Here is a 25007-nt window from a genome sequence, read left to right as displayed (position 1 = left end):
TATACTATATTGTATTAAACAAACAGAACCAAACAACATTTTATTGCCTGTTAGGCAAGCTTCCTTACATAATAACATTCACGTAACAGAGAAATATATGCATAACAATTCTGAGGTATCTCATTAATAGTCGCTGTTATGCATCTTGAGCTGACCATTTGTGTCCAGATTTCATTGCTGCCTGCTTCACTTCTGCTAGAAGGTCAAAGGGCCCATGCACAGTTATCAAATCAGACAAGTGTTTGTTTTTAGTGCAGGCTAAAGAGAACTAATACACATGCATGGGCTATTCCAACCCAGAACACCCTCGGCAAGTAGTTGTAGATGATCGGATCACAACGCATCTTGGTGGTCATTTAGCCCTGTCTGCTTGTTATCCGATCACCTGAGACGCATGTTAATGCCAGGTGTAAACAGGGTCTTTGCGACTGATTGCTTCACGCTTGGGTAAACGGCGCCAGACAGGCAGTTTCCATGGACAACTTGAAATCAGTATTGTGTGTGTGAGATTGGCTCATTTGAGACTCAGAAGCTGCTTGTTGTTTAAGAAAGCAGGTGATTAAATGAGAGGAGAGCCATGTGCATTTTAAACAGCTTGTAATACATGCACATTATAATGCATGTTTAAAAATGTAAAGGGTCAGTTCCTCTAAATTACAAAAACATATTTTGTCACTTACCCCTAAGACTATCTAGCCACATTGTAATTGCACAAGGTTTTCTGCTCCCACCCTTATACAGAGCAGAGAATGTAATTTTGTTTGTGGTGCTCACAGCATTGAAAAAAATACATTAAAATAAAATAAAAAATCTTACCAGAAACAATGTCCCTGAATTATCCAGAGGTCTCCCTCTAGAGAAATGAGCCTTATGGATACTGTTGAATGTTTTCAGAATTCTGAAAAATAAAATAAAATCAATTCGAATTAAACTGGTGTTCTTGCCAGTTGTTCTCATTCTCTGTTTCGGTAATGTGCTTTAAATATATTGATTGAACAAGCTTTCTAACTGAACTGCATTAAATTTTAATTTACGTATTAATTTGTTGTTTTAGATTATTAATTTGGAGAATAAAAGGGAAAACAAATCTCATGAGTCTGCATTTTTGTAGTGTTCTGTAGTCATTAGCTATTAGAATATTGATTATTGTAAATGTTTTGATAGATGTTGCAAAAAAATGACTTGGTGTCTTACTTGTAGAAAGTAGGACAACGCAGTTACTCTAGTAAGTAACCAAAACTTATAAATGAGCAATCAAATAATCATAATACTGTACATCTTTATCACATTTTGGCTCAATGAAATTTAAGTAATAAAACAAAACTATCTTTTGTCATTCCTCTGCTATGCGACCTTGTCAGCAGACAGAATGATGGCTAATTATGAGCAAAATGACACAGGAGATGGGAATGTGTTATACTATTATGGTGATTCATTTTGTATAATTTTACATTGCCTTCATTTAACCGTATTATTACTGAGATTGAACACCACTTGCTATTGGAACATCACCGCTGTGTGTATTTAGTTGAGGTGATTAAATGAATTACATCTCTAATTACAGTTTTGATTCAGGAAAGGGGCAAGCTGTCGTATGTTCTCTTTTAATGTGAGCCTTCATAGTACAGGCTTTGGGGGATCTTGGAGCTGCAGTAGGTGTAACATCTGTCTGAGGTACATGTGCAACACTCATTCTCTGACAACAGCTGGGAATAGCAGGGGCTCCATATGGATGAGTGACATGCCTTTGGGAGTGTACAGAGTGCTGTCTCTGCAGAATTTGGCCAGAGAAATATCACTGAAGCATGCATACCCATATTTGCCAAATAACAGGGAGTTTTATGTGCTAAACTATCCAAAAGTTTACAAAGGATTGGAAAAGAAAAGTCCTCAGCTTTACAATACAGAAAATCAACTGCAGAGAAATTAGCTACATGAGTCACAGTTTATGTCTTAGTGGTTAAGATGGTCTTTCATCTGCCAGATTCTTTATCTCCATTGTGACAAGTTTGTGCCACAAAGTAGCTAACATTTACTCAAAATATGCAAACAATGTGCAACAATATCTTTTCAACTCAGCACATATAAGCTGTCTCTTTTTTTTCCCAGGACAATGATGGAGGAATGACTGCACAACTGCCCAGCACCATTACTTCCTTTGTGCAAACTGGTCTGAGGCCAGGAGAGGAGTACACAGTTAATCTGGTGGCGCTCCGTGACCAAGGTCGAAGCCAGCCGGTCACTGCTACTGTCGCAACATGTGAGTGAAACGTGCAAAACTGAAGATAAGAAGTGACATTAAGATATACATCACATCTCTGTCTAATTGTAATTGGAGTGCAGATTCAGATTAGAATTCTTTGATAAATATACAGTACCTATTTTATACAAAACCCTCTTTATTCCCATAGTAATAAACAGTGTTTTTTTTACTTGTCTATACAACACATGAATACTAAGACACATCAGAAATGGCCTTTACTATTATGGTTTTGCCAAAATACAACATTGAGATAAGTTACATCTGGAAGGCCTTTGGAGGAAGGACAATATGCAGTACAGTTTACTTGATTTGAATCATTCAGCCAGTCAACAGCTACTGTTTAGTACTATACACATTACAATACAATACATACAATACCAAAAAAAAAAAAAAAATCACGTTTATAATAAATGTAACCATGGTTCAACCAACAGATGTTTTCACTGTCGATTGAGCCCAATGTAATATCTTCTAGTTGCATGGTTTGTATCAACCAACTGTTCAAAGCTCAAAGACTTTTACAGTGATACATAACTAAGAAAAGTCAGTCTTCATATTTGAGAAGCTACAAGAAACAGATGTGTGATATAGTTACATGATAAAGTCAATTTACATAGTTATAGTAATTATCTGTCAATTTATCAAATCGTGTTGTATAGTATTGCCTGCACTTTGAAGACACACACACACACACACACACACATACACACAGCTAAACACAAAGAATAAGCAGCGAGTGTCACCTTGACATATTTGTTGGTCTGCCACAATCTATGTCCCTGATGTAAACCTCGCAGAGGTATTGCCCCCACTCCTCACCTAGCTGACATTACTTAGACAGCTGTAATAGATCCAATTCAAAACTCATCCATAGCAATTCAGACTCTGATGTCTGCCGTCAAAACACCATCAATTTCTTGTCAAGTCTTTCTTCCTTTTGTGGGTTGTAATTAAGTATCGATTAATAATTCATGGCCCTCCCTCATTAATGTTTCACGGTGGCCCACTGCATAACACCTTATTGGATAAAGAAAGAGGAAAAGACAAATTTGAAGTTACTCAATTATTCATAGCAAAGATTTATCCTTCCTTGGAGACGGAGGGAGCACAGTGAGGAGTCAGAGGGAAACCAGAGGGAGAGGACAGCTGATGTGGGAACTGGTTCTCAACAGTGATCTTCCTTAGGTTGTTTTCTAGGACGAGACCCAAGGGGCCAATTTCTAATACATCGCGGATCAGGGTTGGACCTGCAATATGTCAAGTCGGAGTCTGGGACTCAGATCTTAAAAGCTTAAAGAGAGACTTCAGAGGAGAGTGTAGTTCTCTGTTGCTCAACGTGTGAAATATGTCATTCACATCTGTTCCCACTGTAATAGTGAATAAGTGTGCTATCACAGCGCAGTATGGTGCTTTCCATTAACATCCATGATCTACAAACCACTGTGGTATGTCCTAGTTTGTCTGATTCCTCCACATTACATGTTTGTCACCTATTACAATCTTAAGCTGAGAATGAGAATGTCTTAGACTTTGCATTCATGTCATTTAAGTTGTAGCTCTCAGGTCTCTTTAGCTACTGTAGGATTAATTAATTAAGTAAAGTGTTGATGTGAAGATAAAAAGCACCTGCTTTTTCCCATACATCTGTTAAACCAACAGATGTCGAACCATAGCTTTTATGGAAAGATGTAATTAACAAGTTAATGTTAAATGTGCTAATTATCACATTTTCTAACACCTCATTACCTTGACTGAAATCTTTAGATTGGAATTGATGCTTTAACAATGAGAATGTGCAGAGTTAATGTTTAGCAGATTCATCTTGTGTCAAACATTCTAAAATGTTTTGTTTTTTTCCATCACGCCTGATGTGTTTTCAGCTCTTCATACTTAATAAGTGTTGTTTTCCAATCAGCTTGGATAGACTTTAATCGAGCTTCATGTTTTACACCTTCCACAGATAAAGCTTATTGTCTCACCGTGTGTCAGGTCTGATAAGTTTTACATGCCTGGCTGTCAGGGAACAGCATTTCCTGATAACGAATCCACACCTACTGCAGCAAAAACATGAAGCAGAATGTTAAACTCTCATCCTTTCATTTAAAGCTGACTAAAATGTGTTAAAACCCAAATTGTGCATCAAATTATGTATTTTGTGTACTTTTTCTATGCTTTGGTTTATTTATTTATTTATTTATTTTACCAATTTCAGGCAGATTTTGGCTCAGGCCAAGTTTTTGTACAACTGCTTATGTTTAGACAACAGCTAATATTGAATAAATGTGGTTGCTTTTGATAAATGAACAAAAGGGTTTGTAAAAGAAAAATAATTGGCAAAAATGTAGATACTAATTTAGTTATAAGTAATCTTTCAGGCAAAAGTAGCAAATGTTATTCTCAAGGTCTATTCCAAACTATAGGAATTAGCAGCTTCTTTTTCATTATCTGATTCCTTGGGTCGAGTCCCCTCCACTGGGTCACAGGATAAATCTGAAGGGCTCATGAGAAAATGACAAACAAAACAAAACTCTGCCACACCAGTTTGAATTCTTATCTCCAATATTTATTATCTTCCATGCTTATTTGAATACATTTTCACGGCCCAAAGAAAGTAAAACTATATGAAGCTTTTACAAATAAGTTCAAGAAGGTCATAACTTCTGACACCTGTGATTAGGGGACATGAGACCCTGCTTTATTTTAAGGAATCTCAAACCAAAAAGGTTAGAGAACATGTTCTAGTGAAAAAAGTAGGTTTTGTTTTTAATCATTTTAAAGCAAATCATTATTTTATGCTGTACTCTCATATTTTATGCTCTATTTTAGTTTAGATTTTTGTTTTCTTTCTTTCTTTCTTTCTTTCTTTCTTTTTTTGTCTGTATTTTATTTTCTTTTTAATTAAGGCCCGAGCGCTGACCAGTGCAGTGCAAGGGACGTATTGTTATTGCTAAGATTTTTTGCTTTTATTATTATTTCCGTTCTTCTTCTTCCAAAAGGATCGCTTTTTTGGTGGCCTAAACATACCTCAAAACTCATGAAATTCACTCATGGTGAAAAAATTTATAATTCAACTTGATTGGACACAAGTGTGTTAAGGGGACTCAATAGCGCCCCCAAACGTCGGGTCATGTAACCAAAAATCCTCTCGGATCTCCATGAAATTTCAATATGTCATAGCTCTCATCAGATCATTTGGTGATTAATTTTGTGGATTTTTTTTACCCAACAGGAAGTCGACCACGTTGCGTGGCGTGCATCCATTTTCATTTTTTCCAACACCGTTTTGAGGACTTTATGAAATGAGCTATATAAATAAATCTGCCTTGTCTTGCCTTTTGGGGTGATGATCAGACAAAACAATAATATGATGACATCACCTTGTACTCAAGGAAATTGTTATTTATCACTACATTTTATAGACTAAACGAATACTTGAGACAATCACCAATTTAATTAATCTATTAATGATGATGAAAATAATCACTGGTTGGTATCAATTCAAAATATCAGATATTAAATTGGCAACAAAAATACCCAATCTTGTCAAAAAGGAGTGTAAAAATACCAACTGTATCAGTGTTTTTCTCTTTGTTTTGCAGTGATTGATGGACCTACTCAGCTGATTGTGCGGGATGTGTCAGACACTGTGGCGTTTGTAGAGTGGACTCCACCAAAAGCAAAGATTGATCAGATTGTGCTGCGTTATGGCCTCGTGGGAGGAGAGGGGCCAAGGACCACCTTCCGCCTCCAGCCCACACTCAGCCAGTACTCCCTGCAGGTGAGTGGGGCAGTGTAATTTATCATGTAGCGAGGTCACAGATCTGATCTTACAGTCACAATATCTGGACTCACCTGCCATCTGGGGACAGTAGAAGCCCTGTTCTCACATGTTAAACCATTTATCTTGGGGGTGACACTGGCACCTGTGCTACTAACGTGTGTGTATCTGTCTATATGCTTGTCATGCCTGTTAAATTATCTAATCTCAGACTCTGCCTGTCTGTGTATGGAGATAAAAAACTCCCACAAAAATCCACAAAGAGAGATTAAATTGATTTAACTGTGCCTGTTTATTCTGTTGAACAGGTTCTGCGTCCTGGCTCTCGTTACGAGGTGACAGTGAGTGGTGTGAGGAAAGGAAATGAGAGCGGATCTATTTCCACTGAATTTATTACCGGTGAGGGACTGACAGCAAGCAGATGTGGTGATATTGGCGTGCATGTGCTCTTGTGCTTGCCTCTTAAAATAACATATGGCCTAATGTATACCATGCAGTTTATCTGTATTGGTAGTGAGCTTCTGTTCAAGGTCATTTGTACTCCCAAAAAGTTTAAGCAGAAGGAAGTACTGTACATGATTTGTGAAACATTATCCTGATTTGTTTTAAGGCAAATAACAGGTAGCTGATGAATTGCATGTCATATTATACTGTGTGTAACTTAAAGACTGATAATACTAACATATTGTTTAGTGTCAACTTAACTAGTGAAACTAGATAATGAAACAGTCCAAGTTACAGAAAATGAATAATGGACATGTGTAGCAATGATGATGATCATCCCCCATACAGATCAGCTATACTGATTAACAGTTCAGCACTAGCTGTATCTGTGTCTGATGATGATGTTAAAATTGCTGATGTATGCTTGTTCACAATCTCTTAGAATTGGTCTCAGTGTCCCCAACATTGTCAGCTTTATCGTTCTTCTCAGAGATCGATGCCCCCAAGAACCTGCGGCTGGTATCCAAGACCTCCACCACCCTGGAGCTCGAATGGGATAACAGTGAGGCTGAGGTAATTAGACCTGAGTTAATAGCATTAGCAATCAATATGCAGGGTATAAGATAAGATATTCATTCATTAGTTCCACAATGGGATTCATAATTCAATGTTTCTAATCCGATCCAGTAAAACACTAAGGGCCTGATTTACTATAGGTTCGCTGTGTAAGCTTGACATCATCTGCAAAAATATGTGCAAGCTAATCTACTAACGCGGCACACTGAGGCTTGCATCTTTCAAATGTGCAAGATAATACGCACTTTTCATTTAGTACATTTACCATAATGAATATGCAATATGGGGCATTTTAACCACAGTGTGCAAAAGACAGGGAGGAAAAAATGCTAATATGTTAATTTAGCACACACATTGTGATTTACCAAACCTGGGTGTATAAATAATACCTTTTGAAGGGCAGATATTCTCAGGCTGTGCGCTGTGCACAAATGACTGCTGTAACTGTGGTGAGGAGGAGACACACAATGACAGAATACGCGGAGAACAGATTTTTTCCAACCGTGTTTGTATTTTTAGAGTGGAATATTTTTGGTTTTACTAAGAGCATTGACTTTGTCACAAATACTCTCCCATATAACGTTTCTGGTAATATTTTTGTTTGCTTGAAGTCAATATTAACCTCTTTCACCAGAACTTCTAATTCCATGGGAAATGGCAAATTTAATTTTTTCCACTTGCAGGCTTTGTTATTAAGACACGCAATATCCTCATTTAAATACTGCTGTCTGCACCTGTTGCCATTTATGCTGTTATTCTTAGTAGATGACCAAACGTGCAATCTGCACACATAATTTAGTAGCCCTGCCATGTATTTGGGATCTTAATAAATCAGGTACTAAATCTCCTACTTTGAACAGTTACAAAAAAAGATTTTCCCCTTACCTTTGTAACCTAGTCTGTAAGCAGTATGAAGCTATGCATGCTAAACATCCCAGAATGAGAGTCTCCTTTTTTAAAAAAAAAAACACAGATGTGTATTATTATCCTTTTTGTAAAAACATCAACTAATTTGTCTTTAATCTCTTAACCTTATACAGTACACCTTTCCTTTAGTCCTGCCTGCATACTTAACCTAAAGCAGATGTTTGTTCTTTGTATTTTTCTAAACTGTGTCTTGTTGTATTGAGCACTTTATTATCACACACAGGTGGGTGTCCTTTTTCTAGCTTGATAAATGCCAATGATGGGAATGGAGTGAACGCATTCCCTGGGTGCAAGTGGTTTACTCTGAAAATAAATGTAATAAATCATGTAGTTTTAATCACTGCTCTAGGCCTCACTTACTCCACATTCAGACATTTAAAGACAGTCTGTCTTAATTCCTGTTAGCATTACAAAAGTAGTCATTCCTATGATTAACAAAAGCCAAATATCATACTGGAACAATGCAAAATAAATTATTCAGTGAAACATCAGCATTGCAGGGTAAAACTTGCAGCTCCTTTGACTTATTCTATTTGTAGCTGATATAATCCAAGTATATTTAATTCTTTCATTTTGGAGAGGAAAGTGTTTAAATTGTACCTTCAGTTTGGTGTAGTAAATGCTTAAATATGTGATTATGTTTATATGTAGGTGGATGCCTACCAGGTGGTATACAGCACTTTAGCAGGAGATCAGTATGAGAAAGTCATCGTACCAAAAAATGAGGGAGCCACAACTAAGACCACCCTCACAGGTAAGAGATGAGGACAGATGTGTTGTTTTACTTCGTTCATCCATTCCCTCATCTGTTGTGATACTCATTTTTACTGCAATGTTTTTCATCAGCATCTGGAGTAGTATTTTGCTCAGTGCAGTGTTTTTCCTGATGCTGCCAGTTTTATCACAGTACATCTAATGTGTACTGAGGAAGCTGGGAAATGCCTGTGTGTTTGACATGGCAGGATTATCTCCAGAGCTAACACGTGGTTGACAGGCTGCTGATTGTATCTGTAGAAATGCTTGTTGTCCTGCAGGCATATTGAAAGACTGTCAGGACGGAGGGGTCAGCTGGGATGGTTTTCTTTTTTTCTTGAAAGGCCATAGTGCTGGAAAGGGCATGGCCAGCATAAGAATAGAAGCAAAAGGTCCTTGTGTTATTGTTCAGCCAGTGCAATCGATGCTCTTACCACTCTCATTCCTTCTGTGTCACTCTAATTTTCTCTCACTCTACTAATAATCTGTCACTCTCTTGCTCATTTTTCATTACTTATCGCTTCATCTCTACTTCTGTGGCTTGAGAAACTGGCTGTGGATGCACCTGAATTGATTTGGAACTCATCAATTATGCGGCTTACAAAAAAAAAGAAGATTTCTTTAGAAATCATGCTGATGTACATGTAAATTTGCCCAGACTTCATCACCAATGTAGAGCTAATTGGGCCGTTATGACAATCTCGGTCTAAATTACACTTTTTGTGTGTGAGAGAGTGTATAAAACAAGTGTGTGATGTTTCTACAATTGCTACAAGTTGTGTTGAATTAGAAACTTGTTATGTCTCCTATTTTTGTCTCAGACCTGCTGCCAGGGACAGAATACGGCATTGGTATTTCTGCCATGAGAGGCAGCAACCAGAGCACACCAGCAACTATGAACGCCAGAACGGGTGAGTGAATTACTGTTTATACTTTGCTGTAGAAAGCCAATGATCCACTCATGCATGTAAGACACACTAAGTCAATCTCAGCAGCGTTGTACTGGAAATCTCAGCATCACAGCAGGCTTGTTGGCCCATTTGTTATTATACATGTTATTCACATTTGCTGCTGAGGGTCAGTGTTCATGTCCAGCCATTAAAAGCTGCTTTGAATTAAGCAAATCATATTTTGGCAAGATGTGATGTTTTAGGGAGGTGTGTGGCTGTTTTATATTACTGGCTTGGGTCAAAGTTCCCATTACAGCATTTTAAAGCTGTAATAATGCATACCACTTTGCTAATGGCCCTCTCTTTACCTCAGTACTTGTTTGGCTGAAAGAAAAAAAAAAGATCCTATTTGAAATATTAGTGCACAGTGGTGCTTTGCTAATCTTTCCTATTGCGCCGACTGCCAAGCGCATTCTTCCTCCAGTTGCAGTTTTTCTAATGGCTGGAGGTATTTTGCACTTTGCTAAATTATACCTCAATTTGATCTTTCTATCTCACTTTTCTCTGTCTGTTTCTGTGCCTCTTTGAAGTTTGAGAATCTACAACATCCTTCTCAAATAGCTTTAAATAACATGGCAGCACCTCCTGTCTGCCAGGCACACAGCAGTGTTCATGTAACTACTGTATAAGTGTGAGGTGCTAAAAGCTGAAAGCATCATTTCCATTAACAATGACTTTATTTATTTTTTCTCTCAGTCTCTCCCTCCAGCCCCCAAAAAACAAACAAAGTGAATGTTCAGGCAAACAGTGCAGCAGAGGATTAGATGAAAATTAAACATTGATGATCCAGTGGGCAAGTTCGGTCGTTGCTGCAGGAAAGATAAGAACAAACATAAGAACACAACAAAGACAAAAGATGAAACACAGAATGCATATTATGTTGAGGTCATTTTTTAAATGAACTGCTTGGAAGCTCACTGTTAAATTTTAATCAGTGGTAGTCGCGCTTTTGATGTCAGGGTGCAAAAAATAATACAATTTACAGTAGATAAGAATTAAGCAAAAGCTAATGATGAATGGAATGATCACCAGCTATGATACACAAAATTGGAAGCAAATTTCTATAAGTGTAAATCATCAATTACCTTCATATAAATATATTAAAGAAGATGTGGCATGAACTATCACTACCTGGACTCGATCGGGGATGGTTACTGATGCACTAAAAAATCACAGCTTTTTGAAGCTTTTCTGGCAGAGGGGAGGAATTTCATGGTCAGAGTCAGCATGACATGAATGCTTTGTATACAATAGAAAAAGCAGCAAAGTGGACAGCACAATATCAAAATGTATTTGAAAAATGTGACCCTTCAGGCTGTATTTCATTTTATCTTTTTTGATGCTACTTTACCCACATCAGCCAAACATTTTCATCATCCGTATTGCCATTTTTCTTGCAAAAAGTGCAAACCTGTTGTAGTTGGCTTTCTTTTGCTGATGTTCTCTGTTTTATGTGATTGTTAATTAAACATCTTTTGGTTTTGGATGGAAAAAACAAGACATTCTATTCTGTGACACTGTTCAGACCAAACTATTCATTTAGAAAATGATCACCAGATTAATTGACAGTAAAAACAATTAGTTGCAGTCCTGGTGATGTCTCTCACACTGCGTACACATGTCCTTGCAGCTCAGGACAGGACATTAGTCATGACTGAATAAGGTCCCTGAAATGTGTCATCTGAAATTGTCATCGGTAATCATGACCATGTTTTCACACCAATGTAGCACATTTTCTTGGGTAATAATGTGAACAAGTTCATGCTTTAGTCTACCCTGAGTTTCTGTCTTATAATGTTCACGTTTCTCCTCTGTTAGACCTGGATGTGCCCATGGATCTAACTGTGACGGCCTCTACAGACAACACCATCACTCTGGTTTGGGGCGTGGTCCAGGGCCCCATCGACCACTATAAGGTCACTTATACATCTTCTTCCGGCGTGACTACTGAGGTAAAGAATAGGATGGATGAACATTAAATGGATAATAAATATAACAGCACAAATATAACCGGGTGGCTGTGGCTCAGGAGTAAGAGCATGTCATCCACAAATCAGAAGATTAGTGATTCTGTACCCGGCTATTCCAATCTGCATATCAAAGTGTCTTTGGGCAAGATACTGAACCCCAAATTTCTCCAGATGGCTGTCCCATCAGTGTATGAATGTGTGTGTGAATGGCTGAATGTGGCATGTAAAGAAGTTTCACTGATTTGTGTATACCTGTTTCTTCCTGTTCCAGCTAACGGTGCCTAAAGATGTAACCTCCACCACTTTGACAGACCTTGAGCCTGGGACTGAGTACACCATCACGGTAGCTGCAAGGAGAGGAAGACAACAGAGCACTGCAGCTACTATAGACGCCTTCACAGGTAGAGGGAATAGTCATATTTTACATACATAAACGTATAATAGTGATACTTTATCAGCTCAAACATACTATAACATCATATTCATCTGAAGATGAAAATATGATCAAAGGAGTGGGGATGAGATCATTTCCATGACCTAAGTGATGCTTGTCTTCATCTTTGCAACAGCTGGAAATAAACTTTTTGAAGGAGTATCTCTTTAAAGCATCACTTTCATTAATTTAATTATCAGACCAGAACATACAGAAATATACTCCCAAGAGCGTGAAAGATTGGCCTATTACTGCAAAAAGCTACAGAATAGTTTTAGCAGCCACACTGGCCAATATAATGAACTAAAGTGTGGCAGCAGGTAAGTTGAGTCATGCTAAAAGAAAGTAGAACCTTAAAAGACTTTGAAGAAGCAATTAGTAGAGGTAAATTATTCAAGTGAGCTAATGAACTTGTTACAAGTGTTCCCTGCATCTAAATGTATTTGTATTTCTGTTTCTTCTGATTCCTTTTCAACAACACATTCTCTCCATTTTCCTGTCATACTTACTACTCTGTGCTCGCACAACTCTTCCTCTTTCTGAGTCTCGCTGTAACATCTCTCCTCTAAGAATTTCAATCACAAGCTATTTCTCTTTCTCCAGACATGCGTCTGTCTATCCAACTATATGTCAGATTGCCTGTCAATCAATCCAGCTCTGTTGGGTCTTTGTTATTTATAAACGAAGCTTGATGTGATTTTCAGCTGCACAAAGAATGGTGTCAAAATGATGGGCATGTGCTTGCCTGCTGTCAGACTTGTTTTTTTTTTCCCACTCTCATCGTCATTATCTCTTTCTTCTTCACTATGACCACCGCGGCAGTTTTCACCATCATAACCATCATTGTCATCATAGAGATCATGATCATCTCGTGTCATATGTGGTTCCTTTATTAGCAGCACTCTAACGAGCTGGAGAGATGAGAGAATGATAAGATGACAGACCAAGAGAATCTGGGGAAATAATAATGAATTACCCTTCATCTTCTTGTCTACTGTTCACTTGGCCTTAATGGCATCATCTGCTTGTCTGTGAGTACTGAACTCATCATGAGGAAGAAATCTGGTGAATAACCATACTTCCCAAAGGTTGATCTTAACATAATCAAATATAATCAACAACAGTCTTTGGAGCACCACTATCTGTCCTTCAGTTTGTCTCTTTGACGTTGACACACTGTACGGTAAATTGAATATGTACCATACTTCTTAAATAGTTCAAACATCTCATTTTTTATTCATTTATTTATCGTTGCGGCTGTGTTTGCACACCGCATTACCCAGGGAGCACTGAACAAATTTTTATTTACTGTGTGTATTAATCTACATTCATTTATTTGGATATTCATTAATTCATCCATTCATATTAAAATATACAATTATAACTGCAACAAGGGTAAGAAAATCCAAACTCAAATCAACATGGCCCCCCATGAGGATAAATGTACCTTATTTATCTGTAACATTACTGTCAGGGCTTCCTTATAACATCCCATCATTTAATGTTTATGAGAGATTTAGTAAGATATCCAGACTTTAAGGCTTTATTGGGGGTCTAGGTCTTAAAATGCTGTATTACCTATAATGCCACAATTACATTCTTTTCCTTGAACCCTTCTTACCAGTTTAATGACCTTTTACACCCCAAGTGTGTTAAAAGCTCATCCATTTCTTACCTGTATTGGTACCATAGAGTTTTGTTTTAGTGAGTTGTTTCTTGTGTTGTGTGCATCACATCTTCTACCAGCTTGTGCAGGAAGATGCACACGAACATGATGATACGCATTTCTGCTGACTGCACAGGGCAGTAATGCATGTCGACAGTTGGTGAAGGAAATGCGCCATTAAAATAACCAATTCACCAATAGAAAAGGAAATGAAGATGACTTTAAGCCTGTGTAAACAATGCACATTTCAAAAGATGATTGATTGTAAAGAAAACTCCACAGGATGTCTTTAATCTGGGTAATCAGGAAAGAAGAAGTCAGTGTTATCAATGTTATCTTGCCTGCTATTAATACATCCACACATGGCTAATTAAATTCAAATCCTCTTGCATTCGCTGCTGTGTCAGCTGCTACGCTGGTTCATACCCATTACATCATCTCCTGTCCAGGTCATACATTTTGACAACAACATCTGCTATCATCATCATCTTTCCATTTTCTTATTGTGAACCGTCTCATTACATCTTCATCTTTATGGCAGATAATCCCATTACTTTCTCTTTTTTATGACTAATTAAATAATTACTTCCACATGATTGTGGTTTGCACTGACTCTCACCTGCCCCATCAAGATTACACCCAAGGCTAATTTTCTCAACTGCATTATAAACGATGTATCACATCATCCAGGACCACTTCCATCCATCACCGACTGCTTGTCTGTCATTTCCATAATGATGGCAGCTGCTTTTTGTTTTTCACTTTTTCCTGCTTGTGGCCGGCTTTTTTATCTGTCCTTGAAAACTCTTGAACCCCCGTTCCTCCAGGGATCAGGCCTGTAACCCACCTCTACTTGTCAGAGATGACTTCAGACTCTGTGCTGGTGGCGTGGAGTGCCCCAGCACCACCTGCTGACCTCTTCATCCTGAGCTACAGCTCTGCCGATGGGACCGACACCTCTAAGGTGACACTGGATGGCTCCAAGACGAGGTCACTGGTCCAGGGCCTGCTGCCGTCCACTCATTACACCATCAGTCTAATCACAATACAGGGGGATGTTACCTCTGAGCCTATTACAGCATCACTCACCACAGGTGAGCTGCTTGATTTGATGGAAAATTGGTGTGTACGGTAACCCAGATTTCATAAACATCAGCAGCACAGTAAAGGTTTGTGACTTTGATGCCTGATTAAATCATGGATTTTTCTGTACCAACGAACTTAGGTAATGGCATTTGGGGCCTCTACAATGTCTTTTACAATTTCCTTAAGTGCAAGGTAATGCCTTTTAATACCTCGGTTCAACCAACCAGCACTCCAAAACTCGGATATATTCAATTCATATCACATAAGACAAAGGCAACAAATTCTCACAATTAAGAAAAACAATTTTTTTTAATTTTTTTGCTTGTAAAAGGATTTTATTTTATTATTATAATTATTAACAAAAATAGTTTATTGCTCTTGATTGGCAAACCAATTAAGTGGCTACAATAGTATAATAATAATAATAATAATAATCATCATAATGTATATTAATAATAATGTAATCACTTTGATTACAATAATGAATGGATTGTACTATTATCTGTGGATTTTTTTGAGACATGTGGCAGTGGAATGTCCCTGAACTCCATTTGTTTGTACATAAATACAGCAGAGTAAGTTTTGTAATTACAGATCTGCCTTGAAGGTTTTTTTTTTCACTTCTCAATCAGATTTAAATGTTTTATTTCGAGCTGTGCCGCAATGATGCTTCACACCTTTCTTTTGCTGTGTTAATATTTAGTATTACTGTGTCATTTGTTATTAATTGACATATTGTGAGATAAAGGAGCTGTCAGCAACATTTCTTTTGATTTCGAGTATGCTATTTACAACTGGGAGAGAGATTGGATAAGACGAGGGTCAGTATCATAACCGGCCTCAGAAAAAAAAGACAAAGAAAGAAAATCTGTTGAAAGGGAGACAAAAGGAAAACCATCAAAGGAGGCAATAAGAAAGGGCTTGAAGAATTGAGAATACAGAAAAGTCAGCATTGAACAATAGAGATATTAACTTTGTATCAGTGCCAGAAACACCTGAATGCTGCCACCTGATTACTGTGCCAGTTTCATATAATAACCTGGCAGCTTGAAGCACTCTCTGTCTCTCTTTACATTCACCCACACATGATGATAAGCAGATTTCCAGGGTGAAATTGGACTGGGATTTTGAGGCAGATGTACAGAATTTCTTGCACTTGTCTTTAGACTGTGGTAATTTCGCTGTCCTGCTTTGATCTCACATGTGAGAATGGGAGTACTGATGAAAGACTGAACTCAGAATTGCCTTGTATAATTAGGCATGCTTTTTAGCATTACATTTGCTGCATCCACTCCATTTGAATTGTGCTGAATCCCTACAAGTTTTGACCACAGTTATAGCAGGTGATTCGGTTCATAAGTGTGTTATAGTCACTCCGTGGCTACAGTTAGTGTAAAGGGGGCTTTAATGTAATTCACAACCTCAGGGCCACATTCATTAATTAGTTTATACAGTGCAAATTGAATTGTGATCTTCTAGGGGAAATAGTCAATGGCCCCAGATATCTCTAACAGAACTGTTTCATGTTGCCTCTTTCAATTCAGAGCTTTGCAGCCACCTTTTACCATAGCAAACATAGTTAGTAAGATATGCATGCATGAGTAATCACAACTTATATCGATGCTGCTGTATTTCATACAGGTAGAATATAAATTAGTTCAAAGTCAGACATTATAGATTGCCCCCTCTACTTGTAAGTAATAACCATTATTATTATTTTCAAAGCAAAAGAGAGGGGGCGGCATAGTTGGTTTACAAGTTGGTTTACATTTCTATCCTCCTGGCACATTTCTTTCCTTACGTAAGAATAGATGGAAGTGATCTATTAATCTTTTTTTCCTCTTTTTCTTTGTTTGCTCACAATGGAACTCATGATAGAAGCACTCATGCAAACAGATGCATTCTTAAAATCCACATACAAGTGACATTTGTTAATTTTCTTGTGCTTAGGTTTGAAGGAAATTTGTCCAGACCTGTCGTACATGTTACGAATAATGACATGTACAATGTTCAATGACATGTAGGTTTTCCTACGGTCACTCCTAAGTCTTTGTCTTCTCATTTCTGAAAGCAGCACTTGAATCTGGGAAGTGGTTTTACTGTTATAAATGAAACCTGCCCACAAACATTGGAACATAAAGCCTTATATGGCAGTTTTAGGGGCGTGGATTATGCTAATGATCACATCTCACTGGTGAAATTCATCTGGCTGAAACGAAGTTCAGGCAGTTAAGAGAGTTTGTTGAATCCCACGCAGGATTTTGTTATTTTCCTCTAAATATAAAAGAAAAATAAGAAAACATTCATGCATGAGGCCCATTATTTCCACCATAACCTTTTCCATGGTAGCTGGATAGTCTCAGGAGGAACATAAAACAAATTGTCAGCAGGGGGAGAAATCTCCTGAGTAAGCCCTGCTCAGTTTCAATGCTAATGCTGCTCATTGTGGTCTTTCAGCTGGTTGCATATATCCTGGGATGTCTTTTGATGGTGTTTTTATTTTCTTTCTTTGTTTTTGTTCCTTTCATTTTCTTTTTATAACAAATTTGCATCAAAATACATGTAATTTCACAGTCCAAGGACAGGTCTGTTTATCTAAACGAAACGAAGAGGGGATTAAAAATTGACAAAACAAGGAATACTGAAATACTTTTGTATTCAATGTTACGGATTCTATTAGATTCTTATGTCAATTCCTGAATTTACAGTAAAATAGACAACAAAACGCACTTATATTGTATTTCTTGAATCTGAATAAATTAATCACCAAAGCAAAAATCTCCTTTTAGAGAAAAGTTTGGAACACTCAGTCTCCCATGTTGTCCATTGTGGACCATTTCGATCCTATGCTAACACTTCCCTTTCCCAAAATCCTAAATCCAGGCATGGATCCACCAAAAGAGTTGGCCATCTCAGATGTGAGCGAGGATGCAGTGACTATTTCATGGATCAGACCACTGGCTCCATTTGAGTACTATAAGCTGTCCTATCAGTCAGCCAGAGGTAATGTATATTTTACATACTGCACAGTGTTATTTTAGCTATTATATTAGCATACACACTGACACACTGCATTTCCTTGTTCCAGTCAAACGAACATGGCATTTGTTGTTGCAGGTTTCTCTCATGTAAGAAACATTTTGTAGCAGGGCACCTTGTTACTGTGCAATACCTGAATAGCATTTTATCAGTGAATTTTAATTAAAATTTTAATTAGAATTCTGTATTGAAATTCACTCAGTTATTAAAAACATACACCTGTTGCACGTGTAGTATGTCTTGTACATGGCAGTTTAATAAAGTCAAGGAAGAAACATACAGTATGATCAGAGTGATGGCAGCAATTCTGATGCTCTGATGTTGGTCTCTCTCTGGTGTCTCCTGTAGGTCGAGTGGACAGCGTGGTGATTGACAGTGATGTCACCAACTACACCTTGTCCAGTCTGTTTCCTGCTACAGAATATGAGATCAGTCTCAACGCTGTCAGAGGGAGCCAAGAGAGCAAAGTGGTCACCACCTCCGTCTTCACAGGTACAGTTGGAACTAAAAAACATTATTCGGACCATATAGCAAACAGAAGAGCCAGGCAACCAGACAAACTGCATCTGTGCATCTACACTATGTATATATATATATATATATATATGTATATATATATATATACACACACACATTTGCCTGGTTATACATTTGCCTGGTTAGCAATGATACGCTTTTTTGATTGTTGTTGGTGGTAGTTACACAAATAACATTTGCTCTAAGCTCTTAAGCCTCACTGTTGCTGCTCTTACCTAATACTGATACTTATGTTATAATGCTGCATTACTGAAAACAAACACCTGTGTCATAGGTCTCTGGCTATATCGCCTGGCTACTAAAAGTTAATCCACACCTTCCATCCAGACAGAATACAGGATGTTTTTTTTTGTTTTTTTTTTTTTTTTGCCATAACCTGCTATCAAGGAAGCTGTTTGCAGTTGCTATTTTTTGATGATTAAATAAATATGTCCTTTAAATCACTGTATATGTAGCTATGTAGCTATGAAGGAAAGCCGAAGATGCTGCTATTCTTAATCCCACCAACAAAGCTTTATCTGTCAATTGTTTCTCTAACCGACAGAAATAGCTGTCAAAAAGCACAACACATGACTTTTATGAATCGCTGTGATGTAGACTTGTAAGTTAAGAGTTCTGAAACCAGACTGCATACACGCAGTGCAGAGGCAGGAAAACAGAATTCTTTCTCAGATTTCTTCTCATGCTGACCAGTCAAAGTGATATCTTACAGCAAAACATGCCTTGATTGAAAAGCGCCTCTGTTGTATTGGATGTATGTTAGATGGGGACGCTGCCCACTTTGTTTGATCATTTGTTACTACCAAGCCCACTGAAAGGCCAAAGCACCCACTGTACATACATTGTATGTATTTTCCTGGCCTAATGCTGTGATCTTCTCTCGATGGGCTACTGTAAAGTTTTGCACTTGTACAATTAGGAAATTTCATTGCCTGAAAACTGTCTTCTTCCAGCTTTACAACTACAACTCTTTGATACACATCTCACAGCAAGTGGGTGGCACAGGGCAAGACTTTCAGACCAATTGTTATAGCTATAATAAAACAGCTGCTTGCTGGGAGATATGTGCTAAAAACAGAAACACACACACACACACACACGCACACACACACACACACACACACACACACACTTTCTCTCTCTCACACACTTGCACACATATAGATGTCAGACACAATCTTAAGGGTACAGCTGACATTGCAGGATGTGCAGTCTTTGCTGTTGCAGTAGATGAAACTGTCCACACTATGACCCAGTAATTGGTAACTCACAACTCTGTCTCTCTGCCTCCCTCCCTTGCTTATCTCTTTATCCTTTTGCGTCATTTCAATCCTCCTGTATCATTAAGCCACTTTCTCTCTTTCATTCTTCTGTTTCAGTATCCCTCTATCCTCAATCTATGTCCTCTGTCTACTTCCCCTATTTGATCTTCTTTTTGTGTTTCTCACCCCTCAATTCATGATCATACTGTAGGTGAGAACTCTCAAGCTCGCTTGTTTTCAGACCCATAGTACAGAAGTTTTAAAAAACTTGATGCAACAAACACACGCATGCACACACATGCATATAGATATGGGACACCATTCTTCTCTGTGAAAGAATTCCACTAACCTAAGATTAACACACTCTCCCAGTGCGGTATGCTAATCTTCAGTGTGTGTGTGAGCAAGACAGCTCAAGAGAGCACAGGATAGGAGAGGGAAGGGGAGCAGAAGGTGTGTTTGCATGCCAATGAGACCTGATTCACCAGGAGCCAGCAGGTTCAAAAATCCAGCAAGAAAAAAATAAGCTAAAAGACTCTTTCTCTCGCTTTCACTCTCTTTCTCATCTCTGTCTTGCTCTGCCCCCACAATTCTTTATTATCAGCCTCCTTTCCTAACAATCCCAGTGTGTTTACAATGAGCAGAGCCGTCGGGGCTGTAATAGCCTGAAAAGAGCATAACTCTAAAGTCAAGCTTGTTAGAAGTGGTAAATAACATTTCCTCACAACGCACAATGCCCAACCAGGGACATTTTAATACCGCTTTCAACAACAATACATAAACAGGGGATTTGGAAGAGTAATCCAACATTGCCTGGCCAAGTATGTAATGACTTGAATAACGCCGCAGTTGCTACTTACTTTACTTCCCTAATCAATTATTGTCAGACTTGCTGAAAAAGCACAGAGCCTTATTTCCCTTTACCAACTCAGCCAACCCAGTCTCACATCAAAATGTGTAATAGCTACATTGGTCAACAGTACAAAACATATTAGATTCACAAAAACGGCTCTAAAATTGTGAGACGTCTACGTATTGGTTTCATTTTTTTTGTTTAATTCAAAACGCAAGGACAATGACTCAACCAACATGCAACTATGTGTTTCAGTGATAGCAGCATCCATGGCAACCACCATAGCAACAATAGAAAGCCGAAAAAAACTATTTGAACTAATTGTCAAACTAAACATCATATACATTCACTGCATTAAGTTTATAAAAATGAAATGCAAAATTCTTGCTAGAAGTTTTATCAAAACCCATATATTTCGCACTGTAAAACAATGTAGCTATTACATGTTTAATGTGAGGCTGGGTTGGAGCAGGACTAGTAACGTATCACTCATTCAAAAAAGACCATTAAAGTCCTCCTAGCTCATCGATTTCCTTTTTCTACCCATCAATTTCCTTTTTCTATAACATTGCAAGTGTAGATCGATGAAGAAGAGTAATTTAAATTGATACCTGGTTATAATATCCCATAAGATACTTTTGGACATTGAATCACATAAAGATAAATGTTTAAAGGAACCAACGCTGATAAAATGTAAATTAAGAGGAACATACACATCTAAAGGACGTCTTGGCCAGCAAAGGAATAGAAGAATGAAGAAATGCAAAATAGAGATCAGAGTAAGAAATGAGAATAATTTACTGTAAGCCATTCAAAAGTGCAATCAAAAGGAAAAGAAGATAAAGAAAAACAGTGAGGAACAAAAGGGTAGTGCATGGTGTTCGTCTTTGAAGTCCTTGTTCTTCTTGTCAGAAAACAGTATGGCTTGTTAGGCTGGACTTGTCTGTGGTGTGGAGCACCCTGCAGTTTTTTCAGGTTAGTACTCTATTGGCCCTGCCACAGGCATCACCGTCCCAGCACAATATGTCTACTTGAATGCTGTAAGAGAGCACTTACATAATTAACTATTAGAGGTGTAACAATGGCCATTTAAGCCAAGTGGATAGTTACTGTTTTACAGTAACACAAGCTGATATATTATTTTTCAGTAGCACACAAAAAGGTGTAGAGAATGAAGGGTAACTAACAAGGAAAATGGTAAGGAGCAAATCTGCAAATAACTACAAATTGATTAATAGCTGACAAGAGTTACTTTGAATGAAGGATTATAATTAAAATAATAATAATGATCATTTGGCTTCAGTGTGCACACTCTGAAAAACTTATGTTAATCTCTTAAGAGAAGATTGTTTGATATTATGTAAATGTGAAGCTAATAATTACTTCCTGTGAACCTACATAATGGCTATTTGCTTAATGAATCATTCAGGTCCAGCAGCTAAATTTCACAAAACCAATAGTTAATAGTTATTGCATGTAATAAGTGGTCATGTCACTTGTCATTTGATAATAACAAATGTAATATAATATATTTACAATCTATAATCAGTACTGAAATATTTTCCCGCAGCTCACATGCACCTTAAATTAGACCAGCAAGGAGACATCAATTTGTGGACGGCATTCAATTTTCTGTAGGGGCGCCTGTGAAAAATCCTAATAATGTGTCATTAGTTTTCACTTTTTGAAGGATGTTTCACTATCAAAGCTTATTAATTTCATTCCCTGTCAGTTCACAGAATTGTTTTGTGGCAAGCAAATATCTCTTAATAGATTTATTTCTTTGCATGAACAAAATGCTTCTTATAATGAGGCTTTCTCTGCAACAGGTTCCCTTTCATCTCCCTTTATCCTCAGTACGCTGCTGGGACAGCAACACAGTGCTCTAAGCGGTGCTAAGCTGGACCAACGCCTTAACAGTAGAAAGGCAACTGAATAGTCTCATTTCTCTCTTAAGAACATTCACTTATACAAAAAAATATATCTGCTTAGGGTCTCTCCATTTATTTAACTTGACTCAGCAACACAGGCAACAGTCTGAGTCTTCTGTCAATAACATTATGGCCTATCTGCACTAAAGATTAACCACACTATCAGTGAGTAATCATTTTTAAAACATTAAAATGGATCAGTGTGTGTCCAGTGGCTGAAGCCCACAGCAAGGTTAACACTATCTGATTCACTGACATGAATTAAGCAACAGAACAGCTGTATGAAACCAAGCTAGACCTAGACTGTAGGCTAAACACAACTTTAAAACATACACTAAAAATGCTGGCTTGCTGTCAAAAGTATTAGGCTAGAGACTCCATGCTTTGACATTTGTAGAGCAACATGGCCGTTATACAATACATTGGTTAATATAACCATGTTTTGCATCCACAGACATAGAAACTTTGTAATGAAAGTAGCCTATGTAGGGACCCATGCCTGTTCATGCCAAACACATCCCATGCAAATTTGGGATTAATGTAAAGAACACACTCACAAATGCATAATTTATTTTCTTTTTTTGTACAGTGAAGCAGAGCAGCTTCCACAGTAATGAGAGCGGATACAGAGATAGACTGGAGAGTAAAACAACCCAGTGTGTCTTACTAACAGTAGTCTGCTGTAGTCTGGTCTACATAATAGCCCCAGGCACGGTACAAAGCAGACTGACCTCATGGTCGCCCAACACAGCTGGGGTGTTCCTGAAATAACATATTCAGCAAAGCACAAATAGTCCATTTAAAACATTTTTTCCTAAAGTTTAGCTGATAGCATACTTCAACAGCTTTTATAACAATGTTGAAGGATCATACCAGTGTTTGTGCAGGCTTTCTTGTAACGGAAAGTCAATCAATTGTCACTTGTTGGCAGTTGAGACTTGAGGTTTAATTGTGCAAGAATTCCTATTAGCATGTATTAGCATGCACCACAGCCCCATACTGTGGTAACAGAGGAGTTTCTTTTGTTTTACGTGTCCTGAATCCAAACATGATCTTTAAGCACTGGGGCTTGACTTACTGATATAGATCCAAATGCAAAGTTAATGTAGTTGGTTCAAATGATTCACTGGTGCAATCAGAAGATGGACGGTGATAATTGGATTATCAGAGGCCTTGATAAAGGAGGATGGCCTGTTTATTTTTTTGTTGTTTGACCAATCTCCATCGCCAATCTAATTGACTTGGCAAGCCTCCATGAACTTCACTTAAACCTTTTTCCAATTAAAGTAATTATTTAAATCAGGTTTGTTCATCTGTCAGAGTGAAAAGAAAGACTCAAACTCACTACAATGTGTTAATGAGCACCATTCTTTTTTATTCTGATGAGGGCAGGGCAATATTAATTACCTCATCCGGGCAGAGCTTTGGAGCACATGCAGTATTCTGTGTTCTGCTTCCACACTCTCCTTGCTGCCAAAATAACACGCCTGAGGAGAAATTGGGGTTGAAACACTGAGGTTAAAGGTATAATTAAATTCAAACTCAATTTTGGCATGTCCAGCAGTCTGAAAATGAAATTAGAAAGAGGGTTGGGAAACAGTAGGCTCAGGAGAATATCTGAGACTTTCTACAGCATATTTGACTACATAATTTCTCTTTGATGTGGTAGAATTGAGGAAACAGTGATCAAAATGGCAAAGAGAGTCCTTGTTAATTAGTTTCAATGCAAAGGTGTGCTTTTTCTAGATTTCTATAATTATCACTCAGATGTGGGTTGAACAATTGTTTTCCATTCAAAATGGTGTAGGTGTAATTGATAATTAATGACTGTGCTATTGTACCATGATTCACTTTGTGCAAAATATCTTTATATAGGAATGCAAATATGACACAGCTTTATGGTTTGTCTACAAAATAATGGTAGAGATACCTGGAAAATTGGGTCAAAAAGATATATAAATATTTTTTATATATTTTAGAATCCAGCCATAACCAGCAGCTAATATCTAAGTTATGTATTATGTTATGCATTGATCCTTACAATTTGTATTATATTTAACAAAAATGTAACAAAACACATTTTTTACTCAACTCTGTCTCTCATATTAGCTGCATGTCACTGAAATCAGAGACATTGTGGGAATGAATCTCCTAAATACAGCCTAATGCATTAGTTGTTTTTGTCACTATATATTTGTACTATATTTGTATTTTTACTATGGCCTCTATGCTCTGTTGTAATCCCAGCAATGGATATGCCATCTGAGTTGACAGCCCTCAACATCACTCCTCAAGGAGCCCTGCTGAGGTGGAATCCCCCTATTTCCAGTGTCGACAACTATGTGCTGACCCTCACACACAACCAGGGTAAGTTATTAGGACCGTCATCTGAAGGCTGTCATTCATTTGCTCTTTTTTAGACAACAGATTGGTTAAGCATCTCTTACAAAGAGGAGTTAAACTAACTTTGTTATTTGGATAAAATCATCAATGATTATTTTTCTTTTGGTACCTCAATTTCTGGGATATCAAGTGACAC

The 25007-nt window shown here is 37.7% G+C and overlaps 1 protein-coding gene across 1 annotated transcript in view; it reads left to right on the top strand.

The window, feature by feature from the left end:
• Positions 1-25007, top strand: part of tnr (tenascin R (restrictin, janusin)) — a 126455-nt gene that overhangs the window by 72183 nt on the left and 29265 nt on the right. The window contains exons 11-22 of the mRNA XM_053330721.1: positions 2110-2260; positions 5863-6041; positions 6350-6440; positions 6958-7058; positions 8640-8742; positions 9563-9652; positions 11510-11643; positions 11933-12062; positions 14588-14854; positions 17730-17849; positions 18234-18377; positions 24716-24835. Coding sequence (XP_053186696.1) covers positions 2110-2260; positions 5863-6041; positions 6350-6440; positions 6958-7058; positions 8640-8742; positions 9563-9652; positions 11510-11643; positions 11933-12062; positions 14588-14854; positions 17730-17849; positions 18234-18377; positions 24716-24835 — 1630 coding nt within the window. The remainder of the gene's footprint in view (positions 1-2109; positions 2261-5862; positions 6042-6349; positions 6441-6957; positions 7059-8639; positions 8743-9562; positions 9653-11509; positions 11644-11932; positions 12063-14587; positions 14855-17729; positions 17850-18233; positions 18378-24715; positions 24836-25007) is intronic.

This window comes from Scomber japonicus, chromosome 12, assembly GCF_027409825.1.
Source record: "Scomber japonicus isolate fScoJap1 chromosome 12, fScoJap1.pri, whole genome shotgun sequence".
Lineage (NCBI taxonomy): Eukaryota > Metazoa > Chordata > Actinopteri > Scombriformes > Scombridae > Scomber > Scomber japonicus.
Note: the sequence above shows the minus strand (reverse complement) of the source record. Positions and strands in the feature narration are given on the sequence as shown.